At 39.1% G+C, this 24198-nt stretch overlaps 1 protein-coding gene across 1 annotated transcript in view; it reads left to right on the top strand.

Moving 5' to 3' along the window:
* ERAP1 (endoplasmic reticulum aminopeptidase 1) overlaps window positions 1–24198 on the top strand; it is a 38178-nt gene that overhangs the window by 7597 nt on the left and 6383 nt on the right. The window contains exons 3-17 of the mRNA XM_049769123.1: window positions 1636–1774; window positions 4332–4466; window positions 7534–7654; window positions 9222–9376; window positions 9722–9835; window positions 10964–11095; window positions 13830–13961; window positions 14102–14173; window positions 15514–15668; window positions 18568–18647; window positions 19206–19389; window positions 20878–21034; window positions 21682–21866; window positions 23163–23324; window positions 23783–23923. Of these exons, the coding sequence (XP_049625080.1) occupies window positions 1636–1774; window positions 4332–4466; window positions 7534–7654; window positions 9222–9376; window positions 9722–9835; window positions 10964–11095; window positions 13830–13961; window positions 14102–14173; window positions 15514–15668; window positions 18568–18647; window positions 19206–19389; window positions 20878–21034; window positions 21682–21866; window positions 23163–23324; window positions 23783–23923 (2064 nt within the window). The remainder of the gene's footprint in view (window positions 1–1635; window positions 1775–4331; window positions 4467–7533; window positions 7655–9221; window positions 9377–9721; window positions 9836–10963; window positions 11096–13829; window positions 13962–14101; window positions 14174–15513; window positions 15669–18567; window positions 18648–19205; window positions 19390–20877; window positions 21035–21681; window positions 21867–23162; window positions 23325–23782; window positions 23924–24198) is intronic.

Below are 24198 nucleotides of genomic sequence, written 5' to 3'. Positions count from 1 at the left end.
TTGAGCCTTCTATGTTACTCCTTAGGCTCACTGAACTTGACGGTTCTCTGTACAATTTACCATTAGATATGTTGTGATCCTATTTGGCTGAAATTACGATGAAATTTTGAGGTGCGGCTGCTTGGTCCAGAATCTATAGATCTGGAACAGAGGAGGTCAAGTTTGACTGTTGATTGCTGTGCTTTCAGATAGAAACGGGAATATATATACACCCATTCCAAAGAGGCCCTGCAGTTTTCAGCCCAGATCAGATTAAATGAGAGTAGTCATCAGCCATCATTTTTTTTTTGGAACATATTTTTAGTAGATCGATATCCAATATTGCTATCAGGGTGAAGGGCTACTAACCAGGGCATCTACCATGCCTGTGCTCTCCCCCATGAGCCCTATCCCCAACCCAATAACTATCATTACTTTCGTTAATCTATGTATTAATTTCTTAGGACTGCTCTAACAGTGAGGCACAGTAAGTTAATGTTCACAAGTCCTTTGGAAGCTGCAACTGAGTAAACTATATAAAGAATCAGATCTTCTGTTTAAGTTGTCTTTTCTTTTTTTTTCTTTTTGGTTTTTGGGTCACACTCGGCAACGCTCAGTGGTTATTTCTGGCTCTGTGCTCAGATATCGCCCCTGGCAGGCTCGGGAGACCATATGGGATGCCGGGATTTGAGCCACCAACCTTCTGCATGCAAGGCAAACACTTTACCTCAATGCTATCTTTTCGGCCCCTTAAGTTGTCTTTCATAAGGAACTGGAATCCCCCAATTCTAAATTAACATCATAATAAAGAATGTGGAACCAAATTACTTTTCCAAGGACCATAACTTCAATGACTTAGCAGAGCAGAAATAGAAACACAACAGGGCTTTTTCACAGTTCCAGAGGCCAGAGTCCAAACTCTAGATGGCAGTGGGCCTATTCTCCTATCCTTGAATCGGAGTCTTCCACTGATTCCTCCATACTGGGGCTGCTGATGTTGGGATCCATTGTGTGGTACTTGTGTTACTGTGTTCTCTGCCTCTGGTCTTACATGTCCGATCTCTAGACTTCCCTTTTCACAGAAGTGCACTAGTCAGATTGGTCTCATCTCAACTGGATTTCATCTGTGAAAACTTTATTTTCAAATAGAGTCACAGACATAGACATCTAGAAATCACAATTTCAGCATCTTTTTGTTAGATCACAATTTTTGTTGAAGAAGCTATAACAGGCTTTTAAGAAATGTTTTATAATGGTTTAATTTATGGCCCCTTCCCTTTTTTAGTTATGTTTTAAAAGTAGGTTATTTAGTTTTGCATAAATATCTTTCAATTTTTCCCCATATACTACCTGTTTATTAACTTTTAAATATAAACAGTTTATGGTAGCTCTTACAACATTTTTTTTATTGTGATGAAATGCATTGATTTTATGATAGCTTTAGGAATTAAAGAATAAATACTTAGGACAGAGATAAAGTCACAGGTGACCCAGGTTTGATTTGTGGCCTCAAATATAGTCACCAGAGCACCTCTAGGAATAAAGTCTGAGCACAGAGCCAGGAAAAAGTCCTGAACACAAAGAATCTGCCTCCCAAACAAAACAAAACAGCCACCAACTTTAGAGTCCCTTTTATTTCCTGTGCCATCATTTTAGGGTGCTTGCTTCCACACAATTTGAACCTACCGCTGCCAGGATGGCCTTTCCTTGTTTTGATGAACCTGCCTTCAAAGCAAGTTTTTCAATCAAGATCAGAAGGGAACCACAGCATCTTGCTCTCTCCAACATGCCACTGGTAAGTGATCCTGGGATGGGAGAAACTCATTAATTCATTATACCTGCCATAATTCCAGTGATAGTTAACTCAGGCCACCATTTTGTTCTTTTGATTACCTGACACATAGCTGACTTATTTCTAGAACCTTTTATTTCCTAAAACAGTTTATTTGTAGCTACATGGAAAAAAAATAACCCAAACACCTGCAGGATTTTAGGAGAATGTCATCAGGGATAAGTTGTGCTGATAAGGAGAGAGCCAGAGAGAATTGAGGTCAGGGGTACATGAGAATGTCTTGAACAAATATTCCCCTATTATCTCTCATGAACCTTAAAGTCTTCATTTTCTTAGTGGTCACAACATCCAGCCATGCTCAGAAACTGATGCTAGAGACTGAACTTGAGGCAGCAGGCACTTTCTGATATGGCCTTTTAAAAGGATTTTAAAGAAAAGACTTGCAAAGATAAGTCTACTTACAGAACATAGTTTGTTTTAATATACCATATACTTGTTTTAGTTACTCATACCAGTATTCAGTATGCACAACACTGAGCAAACAGAAAAGGAACAATCTTTTCAGGTTTCAAAGGCCCCTCCTATCCTCCCCTTTCCTTATCCCAGGTAAGTTCAGTTTCATGGTTCAAAAGCAAGCAAACAATAATAAGAAGAAATATTTTTAAAAGTTACCTCCATATGGGTTGTGATCCACTGTTTAGGATGCTAGATTCTGGGACACGACAGTGAGCTGGAGATGATCACCTTTCCATTTGAATTAATTTATTTTCTTAAAAATTAGCACAACTACAAACATGGTGACTTTGGCAAGGGTAGGTAGAAGGCATTTATAAAGAAAGGCAGTCATTTGGGATCTTTCATTAGTAAGCCTATCTTGGGTATCAGTAAATGACCAAAAAGTGACCAATAGGCATCTTAGCTGCCTGTCTGATGGGGATCAAGAAAGACAAGGACACAATCATAGAGGCAGAAATAAGTCTGGGGGAAATGTTGGGAAGAATGGGTCTTGCCTGGCTGCCCTTCTGCTATCCTGCTGTGTGTGGTTTTGGCCTTAGGTTACTAAATTTTCTTTTACTTGTTTTCTTTAAACTTTATTTAGTTATTGATTGATTGATTGATTGATTGGTTTTTGGGCCACACCCAGCGGCGCTCAGGGTTCACTCCTAGCTCTGCACTCATAAATCACCCTGACAGGCTGGGGGACCACATGGGATGCTGGGAATCGAAATGGATCCCTCCTGGGTCAGCCGCATGCAAGGCAAATGCCCCACTGCTGTGCTGTCTCTCTAGCCCCAGGTTACTAAATTTTCTTCCTTGGGGACAACTCATACTGTACCTTTGTCATTCACTGTTCTGCAAAACTGTCTTGGATTCATGTAAAAGCTAGTTCTCTTGCAGAGAATGTGGCTAAGGTGAAAGGACATATTTTGCAGGTGTGAATTCCTGAGTTTAGTCCTTACTTCCTGAACCCAACTTCTAGCAGTGCCAGGTATAAGCCCCAATAACCCCCCCAATACATTAACACAACAAAAAACTGATTCCAATTAGGTAAGCCAAAGTTTGGAAGAAACTTAAAGTTAGATCCAGCACAATTTTCTTTCAGTTGCATAAGGGAAATAGAAGCAATTTTTCAGAGTTTATATGCTTATTTTCTCTATGACAAAATACAAAATACACTTAGGATGGAGAGATAGTATAGCCAGTAGGGCTCTTGTCTTGCAACAGCCAACTTGGGTTTGATATCTGACAACCCATGTGGTGCTCCCCCCACATCAGGAGTGAGTGATTCCTGAGCATAGAGTCAGGAGTAGCCCCTGGACATCTCTGGGTATGTCTCCCTAAAGCCCCCCAAAACAAATCACATGTAACAAATGACATACTGTATTTTCAGGTAATCCTTTTTTCCTGTCATTTAGATTAAGAGAACTTTTTTGGCAAAGCCAGCAATCATAGTTTGACTTTGTCCTATCCGATTTCTTAGTCCTTATATACAAATCTGAGTCAGTCTCTGATCACTTAGGATATGAAAAAGAAATTATGTAGTGAGGGTTGCAATCTCAACTATAATTTTTTTAAAGTTACTAAATTATAAATTTTAAAATGGTGAGTTTGAGGGTGTGTGAACTGTGTCTCAAAAAGCAAGGAAAGCATTGAGTAGAATGGATTGGCTTTAAGATTCAAATGACAATCAGATATTGAAAAGGGAAAAGTTTGAATAATTATCTAAATAATGTTCCATATCTATTTTTTCAATGTTATGATAAATTTTATTTACTATGATGTTATTCAAGATCTTTGTATTATTATTTTGGTGTTTGGTTTTTGTCCTTACTTTTTTGTTATTATATATAATTTTTATTTTGACCATATTGGCTTACATATCCTTCACAGTAGTATTCTAGGTACATATTAACATTGAATCAAGGGAATTCCCATCTGAAAATTTGTCCTTCCTCCACCTCCACATATCTATTTTTAAGAGAATGCTTATTAGAGATTCATCTTATGAAATGTGCTTGATAATAGTATTATTGGCTGATTGTAATTATTCTGACTTTAGATTAAATCTGTGACTCTTGCTGGAGGACTCATTGAAGACCATTTTGATGTCACTGTGAAGATGAGCACATACTTGGTGGCCTTCATCATTTCAGATTTTAAATCTGTCAGCAAGATGACCAAGAATGGAGTCAAGGTGAAGCTGGGATGTTGCATGGGTGACCAACTGCTCTGCCTGAAACTGTTGTGTTTTTTTTTTGTTTTTTTTTTTCCGTTTTTTTTTTTTTGGGGGGCCACACTCATTTGATGCTCAGGGGTTACTCCTGGCTAAGTGCTCAGAAATTGCCCCTGGCTTGGGGGGACTATATGGGATGACAGGGGATTGAACTGTAGTCCTTCCTTGGCTAGCGCTTGCAAGGCAGACACCTTATCTCTAGTGCCAACTCTCCGGCCCCCAACTGTTCTGGTTTTTAACCCAGAAGTCCCACAATCTAGGGCAGATGAGATGATTTGTCACCTCAATGGCACTTATGCTTATAGTCAGTGAATTCTAACAGCAGAAACCTGTGATGCATCTGAACCTGGCCTAGCTTTATGATACTGGCTCTACTACCATATCACTCTTTGACCTTGACCTTGCTCCCTTTGGGATGTTTGGCTCTAGTGCTTTTTTTTTAGGGGAAAACCCCCAGGTTGTGTTTAGAAGGCCTCAGGAATCTTCTGGTGATTCTTGGCCAACTGAGTACATGGTGCTGGAACTACTGGGTCATCTTGGCAGAGCTCAGGATTGCTCCCAGTTATTTGGGGAAACCTGGGCCTGGGATGGAATTGGATGTGCTGCATGCAAGGCCTGTGTGCTATATTTCTGCCTTATGGTTAAGACTTTTTTCAGGTGTATATGGTGTTCTGGATCTTGCAGTACTTTCTCAGGTTACTCCTGGCTTATTTTGGCTAAGTGTAGTTTAGCAGTGGATGCTGCTGATTAATAGAACAAGGGATTTCTGGCCTAGGAAAAGGGGAGGACAGGGCTGTCAATAGAGCATTTGAGCCAAGACTTTCTGAAATGTTGGAGAAAAATATCTTGTTTCTAGAAGCATTTGCTCCTTGTCTGTTGTTCATTGTGTAGCTAACAACCTATTACTATTCCATCCTGTAGTTCTGAATAAAACCAGAGGTCTCTTTGGAGAACAGTATGGATACTGTTTCAGGATGACTTTGTGCAAGTCTGAATGACAGGGGCTTCTTTATTGAATTATACCTTTCATTTCTCAGTGCTGAGATTTCTTATTCTTGTAGTGATCTACATCTACTTAGAGATTTGAAGATGATGCTTGGAATTTGAATTTAGAGGATCAGCTAGATTCAAATGTCAAGCTGCAGGCAATACCAAATAACCATAAGACTGGAGAAAAAGTACAGAAGTTAGGGTGCTTTCCTTGCACATTGCCAACCTTGGTTCAATTTCCAGTATCCTGTATGGTCCCATGAACCCAATCAGGAGTGATCCCTAAACTCAGAGCCAGGATTAACTCCTGAGCATTGACACATGTGATCCCAAAGCAAAAAATTTAAAACCAAACAAACATAAAACCCAGACGTCCAATGATTTGCCCATTTGTACATCCATTAGGACTCTGTTTTAATTATCTCTTCTATACTGTGATTTATATTAAGAATCTATATTTTAGTCTTTGCCTTAATTTTGGCACAGAGAGCTCCTAAAACCCTGAGAATTTTCTAAGTGATGATAAAAGTAAAGGCATTATATTAGTAAGGTGAACTTTGGGAAATCCCTAGGTAACCAAAGGAAGAGGGTGGTTGCCTGAGAACCAGTCATGTGACTGGACAGTTGGACTTCCCCCACTATAATGCCCTTCCAGCTAGAGATTGTGCTTAGTCACCTATGACTACTAATATAGTCAGTCATGCCTTTATGATGAAGCTTTCTTCAATATCAAGGATAAGTTTAGGAAATTTATGGGCTGATGAACTCTGGGGTTGTTGAGGATGGAATCTGCAGAGGACACGGAAGTACCATACTATTTACCTTATGCCTGGATGTAAGCATCTTTTCTACCCAACAATTCCTGAGTTATATCTGTTTATAATAAACTGGTGACAGAGTAAGTAAAATATTTGAGTTTTGTTGCAAGATAACCAAACTTGAGGATACAGTTTTGGAGTCCACAGTCCAGAGTCTTTGGTCCAAACTCCAGGCAACCTGGATTTGTGTTTGGCTTCTGGAGAATGGGTTGGAGGCTGGTCTTAGAAGATTCTGGGTAGAGAGTAATGAATAAGATGATATTTAAAACACCCAGCTGGTGTAGGAGAATTGCTCAGTGGTGTAGGGGAGCCTACATCCCCATACACACATTCAAATTAGGTCCACTGAGCACTCATGGATTATAGTCGGTGCCTAGGAATGGTCCTAACTTAAGTTTCTGTGGATCTGATCATTTTTCTGTTGCCTCTTGCTCAGGGTAGCTTATTTCTTTTTCGTTTGTACATGTAGACTGTACATCACAATGTGAAATTATCTAACTGAAGGTTAGATTCTCCCAGAAAGAATTAGTGTGTTCTCCTGTCACCAGGACCACAGACCAGCCAAGGTCACCTGGGCTTGAAGTTTGGGGAGCACATGGGTATTGAGTTCAACCACCAAATATCATGACATCACCCTTTAGCTCCAGCTTCTCTGAGAAGACTTTCCAATGCCCCAGGAAGTTGTGGATTATGTTTTTTCCTTCTTGCTTTCCTTGAGATGGGGTATACTTTATTTCTAGTTAACCTTTAGAGATTTGCTTTACAGAGATGTGGGTCTCCTATTAGTCTGCACATGTTGGGGAGTCTTTGAATTTCTTCTTGTCTGAGTCCTTCCATGCAATGAAAATAGTCTATGCTGGATTGGATTGATCAGTGGTACTTTGATGACTGCTGGATTGGATTGATCAGTGGTACTTTGATCACTTCTGAGTGAATGGTTCTTTCTTTAGTGTCAGCCACTGTCACTTTTTTTTTTTTTTTTTGCAAGCTCATGTATCCTTTGCAAAGGCATTTTTGTATGCTACTCAACGTTTTCAGCTCTTCTTACAGGAAAGTTGGTGAAGAAGGGGCCACTCTAGAACAAGAACTAGAGGATCCCATTGCCTTAAAGTTTGGCAGCACATGCCCTGAGGGGAAGCCATTGGTCTCAAACTATCACAGGACTGAAAAGAGAATCCTCCATGTTCTCTGAAGAACTTCTGTGTGTCTTTTTTTCTCAGGTGTCCATATATGCAGTGCCGGACAAGATCAACCAGGCTCATTATGCTTTGGATGCTGCTGTAACTCTTCTAGAATTTTATGAGGATTATTTCAGCATTCCATATCCCTTACCCAAACAAGGTAGAGGAATTCACATGAATATTACAAACTCTGGATGTCCTTGACCACATCTGAGATTCCGCTGTCCCTGGGCATCCCCATACTTGACTCAGTAGCTGGTGCAAATGCCTCCACTCCCTAATCTGGTTATTAGAGAGTGAGCCTCTGCCACAGTAAAAGCTGATTTAAATCCTACTTCTGAGAGACAAGGCATAGATTTTATTTGTTTTGGAGGAGGTTGGGTGTGGGGTGTGGGACTTATTTGAACAGTGCTAAGAAGGCCCCAAGATCCTATTGATGATTCTCTGCTAATTTGTCAGGGGTTCACAGCAAGGGCCAAAGGACGTTAAAATTGTGTGCCCTCACCTCTGTGCTATCTCTTGGCCCTTCCTCTTGATTTTAAAGACAATTCTCACATCCCAGTGAGCAAAGGTCATATTTTTTTCATTTATTGACACATATTTGATAAGAACATAAATCACGAGCCTCAACAATTTCTCTTTTGGTGGTGCCAGGCATTGAATACAGGTCTCTTGTGTTTATTACTTAATAAACCACATTTTTGTCCTCCTTAATATACATATAAAACATATATATATTTATATATACATACACATATGTATATTTTGTTTCTGCATCTCTCTCAAAATAACAGGGTTGGAGGAAGGACAAATTTGGTGATGGTAATTCCCCTGATTTAATGTTAATATTACCTAAAATACTACTATGAAAGATATGTAAGCTAATATGGTCAAAATAAAAATCATATATAATGAATAAAAAACATCAAAGTATTTCCAAGACGAACAGAACTATGTGGAGGCTTATATATTTAAATCTCAAATGTACTTCCAAAATTTTTATAGCTACTGGTAATTTTAATCTATAAATTCTGCTTATAAGTATTTGTAAGCCCTGTTACCCAAAAATGGTTATTTTAAAAAGACATACAATAAATGATGGATCAAAAATTTGAAAATATATTTATACAGCATGAGAAAAATCTTTTCTTTCCTATGTAAGTCCTTAGTATTTTCCTATATAAGTCCTTACTATTATTATTTGAGCTTTCAACTGTTTGGGTCTCAAGAATCTATAGCAGAAATATGCAAGTTGAGAAAATTATTAACATTATTCCACACGTAAGTATATTAGGAAGTTAGAAATAGATTCATGCCTGATACATTGGTCTGACTGTTACATAGCAGTAAAGTAACATAGATAAGTCAAGCAACTGTTTTTCTTTGTTTTGGAAAATTCACCTAGTCTAGAATGTTTGTGGTGTGGCATCAGGAAGTTAGCTTATGCATTTGGTCTCCATCTCATTCTGTTTTGAAAGTGTGATTGGGAAAACAGAGCCTAGAGGTTTGAGAGAGAATCTTTGCTTGCTTTTGGCAGGGCATATCCCATGGTGCTCAGGGATTCCTCAGGACTCAGTGCTCAATCGAGGAAGGGCTTGGAGACCTTATGGGCTGCTGGGTATTGAACCTTGTTTGGCCATGTGCAAAACAAGTACCTTACCTACTGTACTGTCTCTCTGGCCCTACCTTAGTTTGTCATATATGTATTTTTTTGCTTCTTTTCAAAGATCTTGCTGCCATTCCTGACTTTCAGTCTGGTGCTATGGAAAACTGGGGACTGACAACATACAGAGAATCTTCACTGTTGTTTGATGCTCAGAAATCTTCTGCATCCAGTAAGCTTGGCATCACCATGACTGTGTCCCATGAACTTGCCCATCAGGTATGCAAGTTCAATCATGCTTTTAGAGAGTGTAGTCAAACTATACTGGCATTGCCCTAATGGGAGTCTGAGCTTATTCATAGGGGTTTGAGATTGTACAGTTTGTTTTTTTTTTCCCCATAAGAAAGAGTTCTTTTTCAAACACATGGCACTGTATTTTATAATGCATATTGCAAGATAGTTCATTTTCACTTTGTTAAAATTAGTGCTTAAAATATGTTAACGTTCATATATTGACACTATACACATATCTTTTATTTCCTTCCGTATGCCTTATGTTCATGATTATAAGGAAATCCATTTCCATGGAAATGTGTGAATAATATGAGCAACCTTTTCTTTCAGTGGTTTGGGAACCTGGTCACTATGGAATGGTGGAATGACCTGTGGCTCAATGAGGGATTTGCTAAATTCATGGAGTTTGTGTCTGTCAGTGTGACTCACCCAGAGCTAAAAGTTGTAAGAAGTATATTATTTTTTTTCTCTCTTGTATATTCGATATATTCTTTTATTCAGTGTTGCTGAACAGTGTGTTTATATCCTTCATTATTGAATTTATCAATGAAACATTACCAAGGGAATTTAGAAATGAAATCAGATTTCTAAAATGCAGGTGTACTTCAGAGAATTCTGTATCACAGAATTATTTCTAAGCCAGATTGTGGGTTCTGTTATTATTTTGAAATTAAAATATATTGTTCTTTAATATAAGGCAAGTAGTTATAAGGATCAATTGTTACTATGAGATAGAGGTAATTACAATTTTAATAGGGGCTATTCTTACCAAATCAAATGAGCTATGCTAAAGGTAACTGCACATTTAATTGCATCTGAACCTAGGTTACAAATGTAATGCTTTGAAACCACTATGTGTTTATTTTAAAAATCATGTCTTTGTGAAAAATCACAGGCAATAAGACTAAAAAGTAAACTATGTAAGCAAACCTTTGTCCTACTATGATTTTTATTTTTGTATACTTATTTCTAATTTTCTCTTCCTGTTATTTATGCAAAATTTATAAACTCTTATAATATGCATAACATTATTTTATTGTAATACATCATAAATATGTCCTGTTTCTATATCACTTTTACTCATAACATTTTCATGTGTGCATATTACTCTATTGGATAATGTATCCTAATCAGGCACAATCTCTAGTGTGCTCTCCATTTCTTTTTTCACTACATAATCTAAAAACTTAACTTCTTTGCTTTAAATTAGAGTAGGTAATCATCAGTGATGTTGGCATCATTTTGCACTTATACATTATAGTCGTTTACTTGATTGTATCTCAAGGCATACTGGTTTTGAATTTAATGTAAATATTTTTATTCTAAAAAGTTACAAGTATTTAAAATGAACTTAACAACTTACTGTCTCTCAGATTTTTTTGTCTTTTTTTTTTCTCTCAGATTCTACTTAAAATGTCCTATTTTTGTTTGGAATATAAAACATTTGAGTCTATTTTATAAATCTATAAATATAGAATAGATTGAACCACAAATTTGAAGTGTGAACCTGTTATTCCAGATCAAACATTCTCATCGAAATGTAAATGATTATTTCCCTTCTTGACTCAATAGGGAGATTATTTCTTTGGCAAATGCTTTCATGCGATGGAGGTAGATGCGCTGAATTCCTCACATCCTGTGTCCACGCCAGTGGAGAACCCTTCCGAGATTCGTGAGATGTTTGATGATGTTTCTTATGTAAAGGTATGGGTTCCCAGGGCCCTGTTGGTTACAGACCTCTGAGTTGGAACAGGGCTGTGGGATTCCTTTCTCTTTTCTCAGGAAAGCTTTTATTTCTCTCAACAAATAGACCTGGATTGAGCATCCACTTGGAATCAAACATAATATTTGTTCCTTTGTACTTTACTCTTCAGTACCTTCAGAAAAGACTCACTTTGTTGAGTCAAAAACAGTATAGCCCAGCACAGTGAGTTTAACAGCAGCAATGGAACTAGCTGTTTACCTCTAGTAATAGGGAGATCTGAAGTGAAAATCCAGGCTGATGGCTTATCTAGGCAAGCAGGATGATTTCTGACCACTCTGTCTTTTCCTTGACAATTCAATCAGAATTCATTTATGAAATCATGACTCTAACTTCTCCTTCTATTGCCAGCCCTTCACATTGTCTTCTCAGTGTGCTTGCTGAGAAGGGTTGTTTATCATGGCACATGAAACTGTCATTATTGTATTTGTGACTGGCACAAAAGTATTTCTTGTTTGTGCATCTCCACCAAAAGTGTGAGAGTGGAAATTGTTAATTCAATTTTTCACCCTCATTGACTTTGCTTGGCAGTCCTTGGAGCCTTGCTCTGCAGTATGGAGAGATCACAAAAGTGTGCCACAGGAGGTGGAGAAAAGTTATATTGTATTAATTATTAATTACTAAGAGTCCTTGATGGTGGAAGGTAGATGGATGGTGAGGCCTTTTCTGCCAGCCCTGCACCTGTAGGTATCAGGGTAATGGTGAAGAAATGACCCACAGGCAGTCAGTAGAAGTCAGGAGATATCCAGCTTTATTTAGGCCCTAATTGCCATGTGCATATCTTACTTGGCTTCGAAGTTAAACAGCCTCTGCATCCATGTTGTCTCTGATCTCTCTCTCTCTCTCTCTCTCTCTCTCTCTCTCTCTCTCTCTCTGCTGGTTTTCTTTCTTTTTTTATTAATATCTTTATTTAAACACCTTGATTACTAATATGATTGTAGTTGGGTTTCAGTCATGTAAAGAACACCTCCTTCACCAGTGCAACATTCCCATCACCAATATCCCAAGTCTCCCTCCTCCCCACCCCACCCACCTTTTGTCTTTGTGAATTATTGCAAAAAATGTCTTATTTTTCTTAAAAACCCATAGATGAGGAAGACTATTCTGTGTCTATCTCTCTCCCTCTGACTTATTTCACTTGGCATAATAGATTCCATGTACATCCATGTATAGGAAAATTTCATGACTTCATCTCTCCTTACAGCTGCATAATATTCCAATGTGTATATGTACCACAGTTTAGCCATTCATCTGTTGACGGGCATCTTGGTTGTTTCCAGAGTCTGGCTATTGTAAATAGTGCTGCAATAAATATAGGTGTGAGGAAGGGATTTTTGTATTGTATTTTTGTGTTCTTAGGGTATATCCCAGAAGTGGTATAGCTGGATTATATAGAAGCTCAATTTCCAGTTTTTGGAGGGATCTCCATATTGCTTTCCATAAAGGTTGGACTAGACGGCATTCCCACCTCTGCTGGTTTCCTTCCTCCTTCTGTCCTTTCCGCCTCCCCAGGCTTTAGTTACCAACTACAGATCCTACCTCTCCCAGCAGTAGGTTGGTCTGACCACCAGGTAAGATTAGCATTTTGCCCTAGGGAGGGTTAACAGAAAATTCTGCATTCAGGAATACAGAACATCCTAGAATTTGAACTCCTTCTTCTTGTTCTTCTTTCTCACCCTTCAAGACCTCTGAACTCCCCCATGCAAGAAGTAAGTCTTCTTACTTCTGCTTTCACCCCTGGTGGTACCTTTAGCTCCCTAGACCTGCCCTGGAGCAGCAGGGGAGAGGCCACAGCAACGCCCAGCAGCTAGAGTGTGTATTGTTCTCTCATTGGGCTTAGGGAAGTGGTAGTTGATGCTTATAGGAAGCTGGGCTGCTGAGGTTTCACTTGATAAAGAACATGAACCATCACATCCATATTCTCCCTAGAGAAGTCCAGGTCTAACCCACTTTTCCTAATAGTTTTTAAAAATCTCCAGATAAATGGGGTGAACCTATTCTCTTTCTGCCTGACATAGCAGTACCCTCCCACAGAAGCCCAGATTTTCATAGAAACTGAACCTTATTGAAATGCTAAGCCACTAACTTTATTCCAGATCTATAGAGCCTGAACATTATGGTTGCCTGTGGCCACAGAACATCTCAAAATTTCATAGTTCTGTCAGCCCATTATGATCATAGATATCTTATAAAAAGGTAGCATAGAAGACCACCAAGCTCAGTGAGCCTAAACTTTCACACGGACAGCTCAACAAGTACCAACTACATGCCAGAGGACCCTTTGATACTGACTTTAGTAACACTAATGAGAGACTTAACAACTATCATAAATTGACCCTTAGTGTTCTAAGTTTTGATAATTACATTTGCCGTTGTGTTGTAGCAAACAATATCAAGTAAGTTTTTTTGTTTCTGCAAAAGGACAGGCTAGGGTAGTGGGTAGGAAACTGGGGATACTGGTGTAGGAAAGGTCACACTGGTGGTAGGATTGATGTTTGAAATTTGATGCCTATATGATGAACAACTTGGTAAATCATGGTGTTGTAATAAAATTTTTAAAAAAGGGGAAAAAAAACTCCAGATAGTAAAAATGTCATTGTATTTGCCTTTTTCAAGAACTCTACCAAACTAAAGTGATGAAACTAAAACTAATGATCATTTACTCTACCTTTTTAGGGTGCTTGTATTCTGAATATGCTAAGGAATTACCTTGGTGCCGATGCATTCAAGAGTGGTATTATACACTATCTTCGGAAGTTTAGTTACAAAAACACCAGGAACGAGGACCTGTGGGACAGCCTGGCAAGCGTGAGTCTGGTTGTGTGTGTCACTGCATTTGGGGTTGGAGGTCATGATTATTTGGTTGCGTGTACACTCTACTAATCCCCCTGGGAAGAGACAGTAGATTTTCCATTGAGAGAAGAGTGATGCTTACTTCTGGTTTTCAGATTTGCCCTACAGATGGCACGAAAGGGATGGATGGCTTTTGCTCTAGTAGTCAACATTCATCGTCAGCTTCTGTAAGTTTACCCAGGCTCACCTTCACCCTAAGCACACTCTTTCACTCTAGATCCGTGTCACTCTGAAAATACTTTTGAGGCCCTTGATGATACCCACTTGACTCTAGATATTATTTAATGATACTAAACAAGGGAGTCACATTTGGTAAGTTTTCACTGTAAATACATGAACCTGTAGCATATTTCTAGTCATAGCCTAGTCAAGATTGGTCACTCACTTTATTACCCTGCATTTATTTTTTCCCAGTCAGGAAAAATGCAGAATAAGCTAGCATTCCCAAGTGTTCTATATGTTGGGCATGAGCATGGTAGGCACTGATGTACATTTACATAGTAGTTTCTTTACTCTTTGCAGTAAACATACATAGAAGACTGTTAACCCTGTTTTTGTAAATAGGAAATGAAATGTAAAGGCAGATGGTAAATAAATCGCTGGGATTTGAATTTGGCTCTAACTCATGTTTTATTAGTGCTAGGTTACAAAAAATTCATAACATTGGAGTCACAAAACAATGTAATCTGTTTATCTAGACTTGAATATGTTCCTAGGCAGTGGAGGGTGAGACTAGAGATTCAACATGTTCTTATTTGCCCCATTTTTATTTTCTTGCCTTTTTTTTTTTTTGGAGATGATTTTATTCAGTAGTTTGTAGATTTTTCTGGTAGCATATTTTTTTAACTAGTTCTTAAATGTTTTTAATTTTTTTTTGATTTCTTAAGGCTTAGATTTTCTCAATAAGTTTTAGGCTCACTGGAAGATCAAGAAGTAGGATAGTTTTTTACACGAGTCAATTCCCCACACATGCACAGTTCTTCCCCATGATACTTTTGATACAGGATACTTTTGATTGGTTGATGGTGGACCATTTTTTTGGTAGATAATTTTGGAAGCAGAGGTTCTTGACACTTTAAAGCATTTAAAAATAACTTTAAAGCATTTTAAAATTTATCTTACTTGTTTGAAGAGCTGGTGTTGAACATCTTATCACTTTCTCCATTACATTTTTCTTCCATCTATCCATCACACATCTATGTACCCATCTTCAGCTTATCCATCCATCTTCTCATCCATCCACTTACCTGCATTGTGCCTAATGCCAAGCCCAAGTTTGCCCTATATAGTCATATATGACACCTGAAGATGATACACGCATAAGAAAGAGAATGTCAACAATTAGAGGTGCTTTGTCTGGCATTAATGAGGGAAGGAAACAGGGCAGGGCAGGGCAGAGAGGAAGAAAAGGGAATGGGAAGAGTTACATAGGGCTCTAGGAGAACAAGCTGGAGTTATCTTATTAGGGCTGATGCCATGCCTATCTCTATGTTTCTGTGTCATCCAGCACTGGTGGCAGGAGGGTCTGGACGTGAAGAGCATGATGAATACCTGGACACTGCAGAAGGGCTTCCCCCTGATAAGTGTCACAGTGAGGGGGCGCAAGGTGCATGTGAAGCAGGAGCACTACATGAAGGGCCAGGAGGGCATAACGAAAACTGGGTAAGGATCAAAGGGAACTGCCTGATCTTGCTTAGAAGGAAAGTCCCTTCTCACAAAAAAGTTTGAGTCAAATCTGCATCTTATAAGGTTGATATAGATGTTATCTAGTTTTTCCAACAACTAAAGGTATCTTTAAACCTTATCTTAAGGAATCTTGTGGTATAAAAATATTCCATTATGCCTTTGTTTTGATACATGGGAACTCATAGTTATAAGTTTGAAACCAGCTTCTGAACCTTAGCAATGGCTACTATATCTCAATGATGCCAAGCATTTGGAGCTTAAGGACAAAAATATTTAGGCAGTTTCTGGGTATTATGAGAAAATAGATTGTTTTTTTTCTGAAATTTTGATTTATATCCTGGAATTCTTGAAATGACAGAAGGACATTAATTGAAATGAGATACTGAAATTTAATTGATCCTGAATGAATAGTACTTGTTTTTTTTAAATGCTTTTTCTTTTATTATTATTATTGTTATTATTATTATTATTATTATTATTATTATTATTATTATTTGGTTTTTGGGACACATCTGGTGTTGCTCAGGGGTTACTCTTGGCTGTCTGCTCAGAAATAGCTCCTGGCAGGCACGGGGGACCATATGGGACACCGGAATTAGAACCAACCACCTTTGGTCCTGGATCGGCTGCTTGCAAGGCAAATGCCGCTGTGCTATCTCTCCGGGCCCCTAAAATGCTTTTTCTTATTCCACTTCAACAACACCCAGTGGTTGCTGGACCTTCAGGTGCTAGTATATAATCTAGACCTCCTGTGTGTAAAGTATGTGCTCCAGTTCTTTGAGCTATATTACCAGTATTCCCCATTTTTTACACTTTATTTAAATGCTGTGGTTTACAAAGCTGTTCATAAAACAGTTGTTTCATGTATTCGACCACCAGTGGGACCTTCCCTTCACCTTTGTTACTAGTTTCCTACAACCTCCCCCAATCCTGCTTCCATAGTAAGAACAAAATAATTTATTTGCTTGTGACAACAAAATGGCTAATGAAAGTATTGAAAAATACTCAGTAAAAGAATATTGAGAATTTATTATATCATACAATGGGTCATTAAAGGCATTGAGGATTTACTGAGCTGTTTGTTGCTTGCTAAGCCTTCTGTGTTATTACTTTTGGTTTTTAAGCTTAGATGGCTTCTATGCTACTTTCCCATATAATTTTCTGTTTTCCTACTGGGCTGTCAATATTGTAGAATGTGGAGGTGGTGCTTCAGGATCTATAGAACTGGGATGATTCTCGGGCCACCCAATTTTTATCCTGAAGACCATTGTAGCTGTGTGTTTTAGCAGCTTACCTTGGCATCTCTCCTGAAATTAGTAATAAAGCTGGACAAGACAGGACATGTGGATATGGCTTCTGGGGTTTCTGGAAGTAAATTCTTCTGGGGGAAGGGATAGGGGAAGCTGTCTGTCTCAACTCCAAGAAGACTCCAGAGTTTTCTATTTGAAAGCCAGCGTACCTGGAATTTTTGTTGGCTTGGTGTCTCTGTAGAGTTGTGATACAGTGGGATTGGGTTATTTGCATGGCAGTGTCTTTGGGGTGTAAGTGCAGTTGCCAGGGCTTCAGCTTGCTAGGGCTCAGTCCCCAAGATTTTTATGTTAAGGAAGCACCATGAAAAATAATATTCTTATATTTTATTATTTCAGACTTGGGAAGTTGCATAGAGTACATAAATTCCCATATATTCTTTATGTTTTTGTTATATAGAACTCTTTACTGAATTTGTTTTACTCTTCATATATATTTTATCACAAATGAATCTATGTTGTCCTTTTGCATACATATAATATAATCATTTCATTTATATCTTCTTTCTCATCAAATTTAAAAAATATAAATGATATAATATATATTTATTTATTATACATAGTTATTCCTGTGTTTTATTTTACTTAATTTTAATGCTGGGGATCAAACCCAAGACCTCACACATGCAAGGTATATGCTATACCATTGAGTTGCCTTAGGCCTGTAGCTATCATTTCTCTGTCTATGCTCTCTATTTGACATGATATTTTTAAAATGTTCAATAATACATTGGTGATGCTCAGCTTCCTTAAACCAAAGTATGGCATGTTGCTTCCTAAAATTTAAGAACATTCACTTATACAACAACAGCACAAATATCAAAATTATAAATAGAATCAGGTTTTATCTGCATCATTGTTTTCCAACATCCTAATATTTTGATAGCCAAGAGAACCTTCTTAATTTAGAATGCACTGTGGGGCCACACATCACATTTGCTGCATTTTTTTTTTTCTGAACATCTCCTTTGTTTTGACTTTGGTTTAGGCTCCCTGCTGTTTCGTCACAATCATCTGCAGATTATGTTTTGCATTGCTAGCAGGAATTCCCCAGAAGAGATGTCATATTCTTTTTTTTTTGGGCCACACCTGGTGAGGCACAGGGGTTACTCCTGGCTATGTGCTCGGAAGTCGCTCCTGGCTTGGGAGACCATATGGGATGCTGGGGGATCTGTCATAGGCTAGCGCTGGCAAAGCAGACACCTTACCTCTAGTGCCACTGTGCTGGCCCATGAGATGTCATATTCTTATTGTATTGGTTAAGAGGTGGAAATTGCCTGCTGTGCCACTCATTACTGTCAGTTGTGGATAAGGCAGGTGTCAGGGAGGAGGCTGGCAGGACCCCTGGTCGGTATTTTCTCACCTGCTCTCCTCAAGGAGTCCGAGATGGATGGCTCAGAGCAGAGCTAGCAACCCAGAGAATCTGGAAATCAGGCTTGTGATGCTTTGAACTCTTGGCTGCAAAAGTTCTGTGGCTTCTTCTATTAGCCTGCCAGTGCCTTGAAGAGCAGTGGTTTCTTTCCTACCTGTGCATGAGTCTTACTGTGATGCTCCATCCTTTTCTTTAGGTACCTGTGGCATGTTCCATTGACATATATTACCAGCAAATCAGACTCTGTCCAAAGGTTTTTGCTGACAGCAGAAACAGGTAATTTATTGTAGAAATGACAAGGTGAATTCAAGAAGGAACTTGGAGATGTGTAGGATTTAGATACTCCGTTTCTTTGGCTATTTATCTTGTTTAAAAGTGAAAGGACTGGGTCATAGACTTTCAGTTTCTAGTGGACAATGTATGTTTGAAAATATTGGTTGCCCCCCCCCCAAAGGCATTAATACCTTACAGATTGATAGTAAAACAGTTGAGTTATGTAATGTATGTAACAGATAGGAATTACTAGTGAAAAGTTCCATTGATTTCTTAGCATTGCTGGGTTATATTTTCTGGTTGCCTAGAAACAAGGCTTTACTTTTTCCATAGATCATAAATATCTCAAAATTGGTGTCTAAACCTATTGTTGGCTTTTGTCTATGTGATGCTGTTTTCTGGTTTCTAAGAGAAATACATGTTCAATATGAAATGAATTTCAGTGTTAAAAATTTGTTCAGTGTTCAATTCCCCTTCATTTCCTTGTTCATTCTCTATGGTCTGAAAAAGATCCTCTGTCCAGAGAGGAACTGGAACTATGATAGATTTTCTTCATTCCAGATGTGCTCCTCCTCCCAGAAGAGGTGGAATGGATCAAATTCAACGTGGGCATGAATGGCTATTATATCGTACATTACGAAGATGATGGATGGGATTCTTTGGCTCGCCTTTTAGAAGGAGGCCACACGGCTATTGGCAGCAATGATCGGGCCAGCCTCATCAACAATGCCTTTCAGCTTGTCAGGTAACACCTGCTGCTGCTCTGAGGCTTGGTCTCTGTGTGGAAGCAGCTGTCACTGTACTCATTCCGGATTTCCAGATTTGAAATGATTGATTGCTAGTTAAAAGTGGAGGGTGTTTTCCCTTAGGTTCTTCGAAGACTTTTTAAAAACATGATTGCTTTTAGCCTTGTGATTGACCTCCCTGCATCTGCTGAGTGCCCCAAAGGAAGGAATCCATATGCTTATCATTCCATTAGCAACTATGCCAGACCTAGCATAAGAAATAGGACACCAGTATTGGAGTAGCCTGGAGCTTCCCCGCAGCCTTTCCCCAGCACCTCTAAGTCACCAGGCATCTCCTCTGCTGACTTTGTCTTGAAGGGTTAGACTCTTGGGGTCTACTTCACATTTCTAAGGCCCATTCATGATTCTCAGCTAGCCAAGCTGGGCCAGTAACTGCATGGATAGATGCTACTGAGACCCTGCATTGCTAGAGATATCCCAGTGATACTGGGAGTCGCCAGGCCACAGTAGGCAATATTCAGAGCCCAGGTGATGCCAGAATTAAATCCAATCTGCTCTAACCCTACATTTTATTTCTTGCTTAAAGGAGGAATTATTTTTTTACCCCTCTCTAAAGTAGATACCTGAACTTTACAGTAGTAGAGTGGTTGACAAGAGAATTAATGATTCCAACTTTCTGCTTCTTGATAATTGTTTTTAAGTCAGTAATCCCTAAGCCTGTCACTTCAAATTTCTTCACTATTTAGTCAGAACTGAAGTTCTAAGAGGACTTGAGTAGGTAAAAAGAGTAACCATTCATGTTTTCCATTCTAAATGCTGGGTTCTCTCTTCTGGAGATTTTTGTTTTAGCTTGGGCTGCATGAAGAGACAAAAAGCAGAGATAAGATACTTAAGCCTGGCTTTCTTTTTGTTTGTGTTTGTTTGCACCTAGAAGCACCTAGAAGTGCTTAGGGCTTATGCCTGGCTCTGTGCTCAGGGAACACTCCTGGTTGACTTTGGGGACCAGATGAGATGCTAGGGATTGAACCTCAATTGACTGAATACAAGGCAAGTGTCCTGACTGCTCTACTATGGCTTCACTGCCCCCCCCCACCTATTTCTGCCTATTAAGGATGCCCCCACTTAGAGCAATAGCATATATATCACTGCTGAGGTGTTGACACCAGCTCTTTGGTGGACTGCATACATTTTGAAATGGATATGAGAATGGATATGAGCTATGGATATGAGAATTCCTGGTCAAAACTTTGATGTCACTGTCACTTATAATGTCATACAATCAAGGCTTGATAAAGGGACAGCTTGAAACATGCTATCTTCACTTCACCTTAGCTCCATGATCTTTTGAAAAACTTTCTCCTTAGTGTAAAAGGGCCAGATGGAATAAAAATATCAAATGGAATGTTCTGCTGTAAGATTGGTTAAATACCTTTTAAACAAAAAGTTGATTTTCTTTTCAACTGCTAATCATGGTGTCTCTTGATCAGCATCGGAAAACTATCCATTGAGAAAGCCTTGGATTTAACCCTGTACTTGAAACATGAAACTGAAATCATGCCCGTTTTCCAAGGGCTCAATGAGCTGATACCTATGTATAAGTTAATGGAGAAAAGAGATATGAATGAAGTGGAATCTCAATTCAAGGTAAAGGTCTCAAATTAATTAGTATCCAATTGGCTTCAATTTTGGTATGGGAAAGAGTTCTTATAATTGTGTACTAATATATGTATTACATAAATGAAAACTAATTTGGATTAATTAACAGAGATTTTAGTTTAATTTTGGCATTTAAAATAGGCATGGCAGTGTTAAAATCTGCATTTAATTTTCATGGTCTAGTTAATTGCCCTTTTTTCCATAAGCCCTTATTTCTATATTATAATAGTTACTAGCTAACAAGGTGTTATAGAATCCAAATACTTGAAAGGGAGGCCTAAAATAGTTGTTTTTGGCAAGATGTCATGGAGTTGCATTGTTCTCAAAATTTAGTAATTAAAGCTTTTCTTTTTTTTCCAAGTTCCCATCCACTCTGCTTTCCAGTTACCCAAGGTTATCTTTAGAAAAGATTGTTATGCAAATACAAAGTTCATTTCCTTCTTAGCACTTCTACTAATGAAATGGAAATGGGCAATAGTCATCTCTGTTTGCTGTAGACACAGAGCTGGATAACCTTTATTAAGAGTCAGGGGCTATTCTCACAAGCTGAGTCCATGTGAAAGGGTGTTGAAGGATGTGATCTGCCTAGGAACCTTCCCAGGACGGGCCTCTGAACCTGATTTTCTTTCTCTCAGGCCTTCCTCATCAGGCTGCTGAGGAATCTCATCGACAAGCAGACTTGGACAGATGAGGGCTCAGTCTCAGAGAGGATGTTGCGGAGCCAGCTCCTCCTGCTTGCCTGTGTGCGCAAGTACCAGCCCTGCGTGCAGCGGGCAGAGGCCCACTTCAGAGAGTGGAAGGATGCCAATGGGAACTTGAGGTTAGTCTTGATCAGGCAACAGATATACTCCCTAAAACATATAATTTCTGCTTCCTATTATCAACAGTGTAATGTTGGGAAAAAGATGACAAGTCTTTCATTGAGAGTTTTCTGAGAGTTTTGAGCACCACCGGATGTGGCTCAACCCTCCTGCCCCAAAAGAAAAGCAGCTACCTATAGTCACCCACCATTGCTAATGCATATTTGACATGTCTACATTTATAATAGCAGCTTTTCATGTTATCCCCTTGAGAAAGTTACTTATAATCTAATCTTAATTAATTTATAAAAAGATAGTTGAGGGGCCGGGAAGGTGGCGCTAGAGGTAAGGTGTCTGCCTTGCAAGCGCTAGCGTAGGACGGACCGCGGTTCGATCCCCCGTTGTCCCATATGGTCCCCCCAAGCCAGGGGCGATTTCTGAGCACATAGCCAGGAGTAACCCCTGAGCGTCAAACAGGTGTGGCCCAAAAACCAAAAAAAAAAGATAGTTGAGGTGACTTAGCTATAATAGTGTTGTTTTTTAGTTTTGATGTACAAAGTTATCACTTCACCATCAAAGTTCCCAAATCACTCCACTATTGAATTTTAATTTATTTTGATAAATAAATATATTTATTTATTTTGATTCTGAGGCCACACATTAACTGTGCTCAGCGATTACACAGAGAAAGGATATCTCTGTGCTCAGGGATCCCTCCTGGTGGGACTTAGGGGAATCATTTGAGGTACCAGAGATCTAACCCTGGCTGGCCTCATCCAAGACAAATGTCCTACCTGCTGTATTATCTCTCCAGTCCCACCACTGTCTTTTGGGTCACTACACACTTGTGTCACCACCACACATTTTTTTTTAACTTCGGGCCACACCCGGTGATGCCCCGAAGTCATTCCTGGTTTGGGGGACCATAATGGATGCCAGGGGATCGAACCAGGGTCCATCCTGGGTCAGCTGTGTGCAAGGCAAACACCCTACTGCTGTACCATCGCTCCGGCCCACCACCACACTTTTTAAAACATTTAATTATTATAGTGATTATATAATTATATATATTATATAATGGTTAATATTGATATATTATTAGTCTCTCTGTTTGCTAGAGGTGATGAATGTGGTCAAACTGAAGTTTACTCTCTCCCGCTTCTTTTTTGTAGTGCTCATTAAGGAAGGAACGAGGTTGCTATTGATAATTCCAGGCATGTTGCTGGGTTGTGGAGCAGTTCAGTTCTTAACTGATGGCCTCTGTACATGCAGACACAGTCCCCGTTCTCAGCTCTCACTGTGTTCTCTTTCCTCAGTCTGCCCAGCGATGTGACCATGGCAGTGTTTGCGGTGGGGGCCCAGGACCTTGAAGGCTGGGACTTTCTCTACAGGAAATATCAGTCGTCTTTGTCCAGCACTGAAAAGGACCAAATTGAATTTGCTCTCTGCATTAGCCCCAATAAGGACAAGCTGCAGTGGTGAGAACTCATTCCTGATCACGTGCCAGGAAGAATTATAGCAGAGCAGCTGTGCTGGCATCTGGTTCTGCTCTCGTGAACAGGACTTGCCCGTTGTACTTGGGAATAATTAAATATGTGGGCACACAGCTAACGAGCAGCATTCATTATTCAGGAGAAGCAGGTGGCTGGGAAATTTTAAAGGAGGAAACATTTGTTTCAAAAATGGTCACATATTTTATACTAGAGATACCTTCCTGGCTATTCTCATGAGCAAATGTGACAACATAGGGGGATGGGTAGTATGTAAACTGTCTCAGGGTTAGCTATTCTTAAGTATCTCTATAGAGAATGGTCTCTGGCTGCGGATGTATGTTTTTATTATTGGTATATTTACCTTAATTTCAAAATTATTGAAGTCATTCATAATTATTTTATGGCCTATTCACCACTAATAATTCTTTTCTTAATCACTCCAGGTTACTAGATCAAAGTTTCAAAGGAGATGTAATAAAAACTCAGGAGTTTCCATCTATTCTTACAAGTGTTGGCAGAAACCCAGTGGGATATACATTAGCATGGCAGTTTCTGAAGGAAAATTGGAATAAACTTGTACAAAAGTAAGTAGTTAAAGAAAGCTACTGGCTAGAAATGTTGCTTAACCTACTTCTATTCTAGTTTTGGCTTAATTATTTGTTAAACACCCAAGGGTGAAGGGGCTTTGACTTGGGCTGGGAGTAAAAGGCTTACCTGGGGATGTTTTTGCCTCCATCTTTGGTCCTGCTCTTGGGATGTGCCACCTTTCCCCCTTTGCTCTGACTATTGGGTAGAGATGGTAGGGGTTATGCCTTATACTTTTATCAGGCCTAACCATTATTTTTTTAATAAATGTTAT

Source organism: Suncus etruscus, chromosome 2 (genome assembly GCF_024139225.1).
Source record: "Suncus etruscus isolate mSunEtr1 chromosome 2, mSunEtr1.pri.cur, whole genome shotgun sequence".
Classification (NCBI taxonomy): domain Eukaryota; kingdom Metazoa; phylum Chordata; class Mammalia; order Eulipotyphla; family Soricidae; genus Suncus; species Suncus etruscus.
This window is presented reverse-complemented; position numbering and strand designations above follow the sequence as displayed.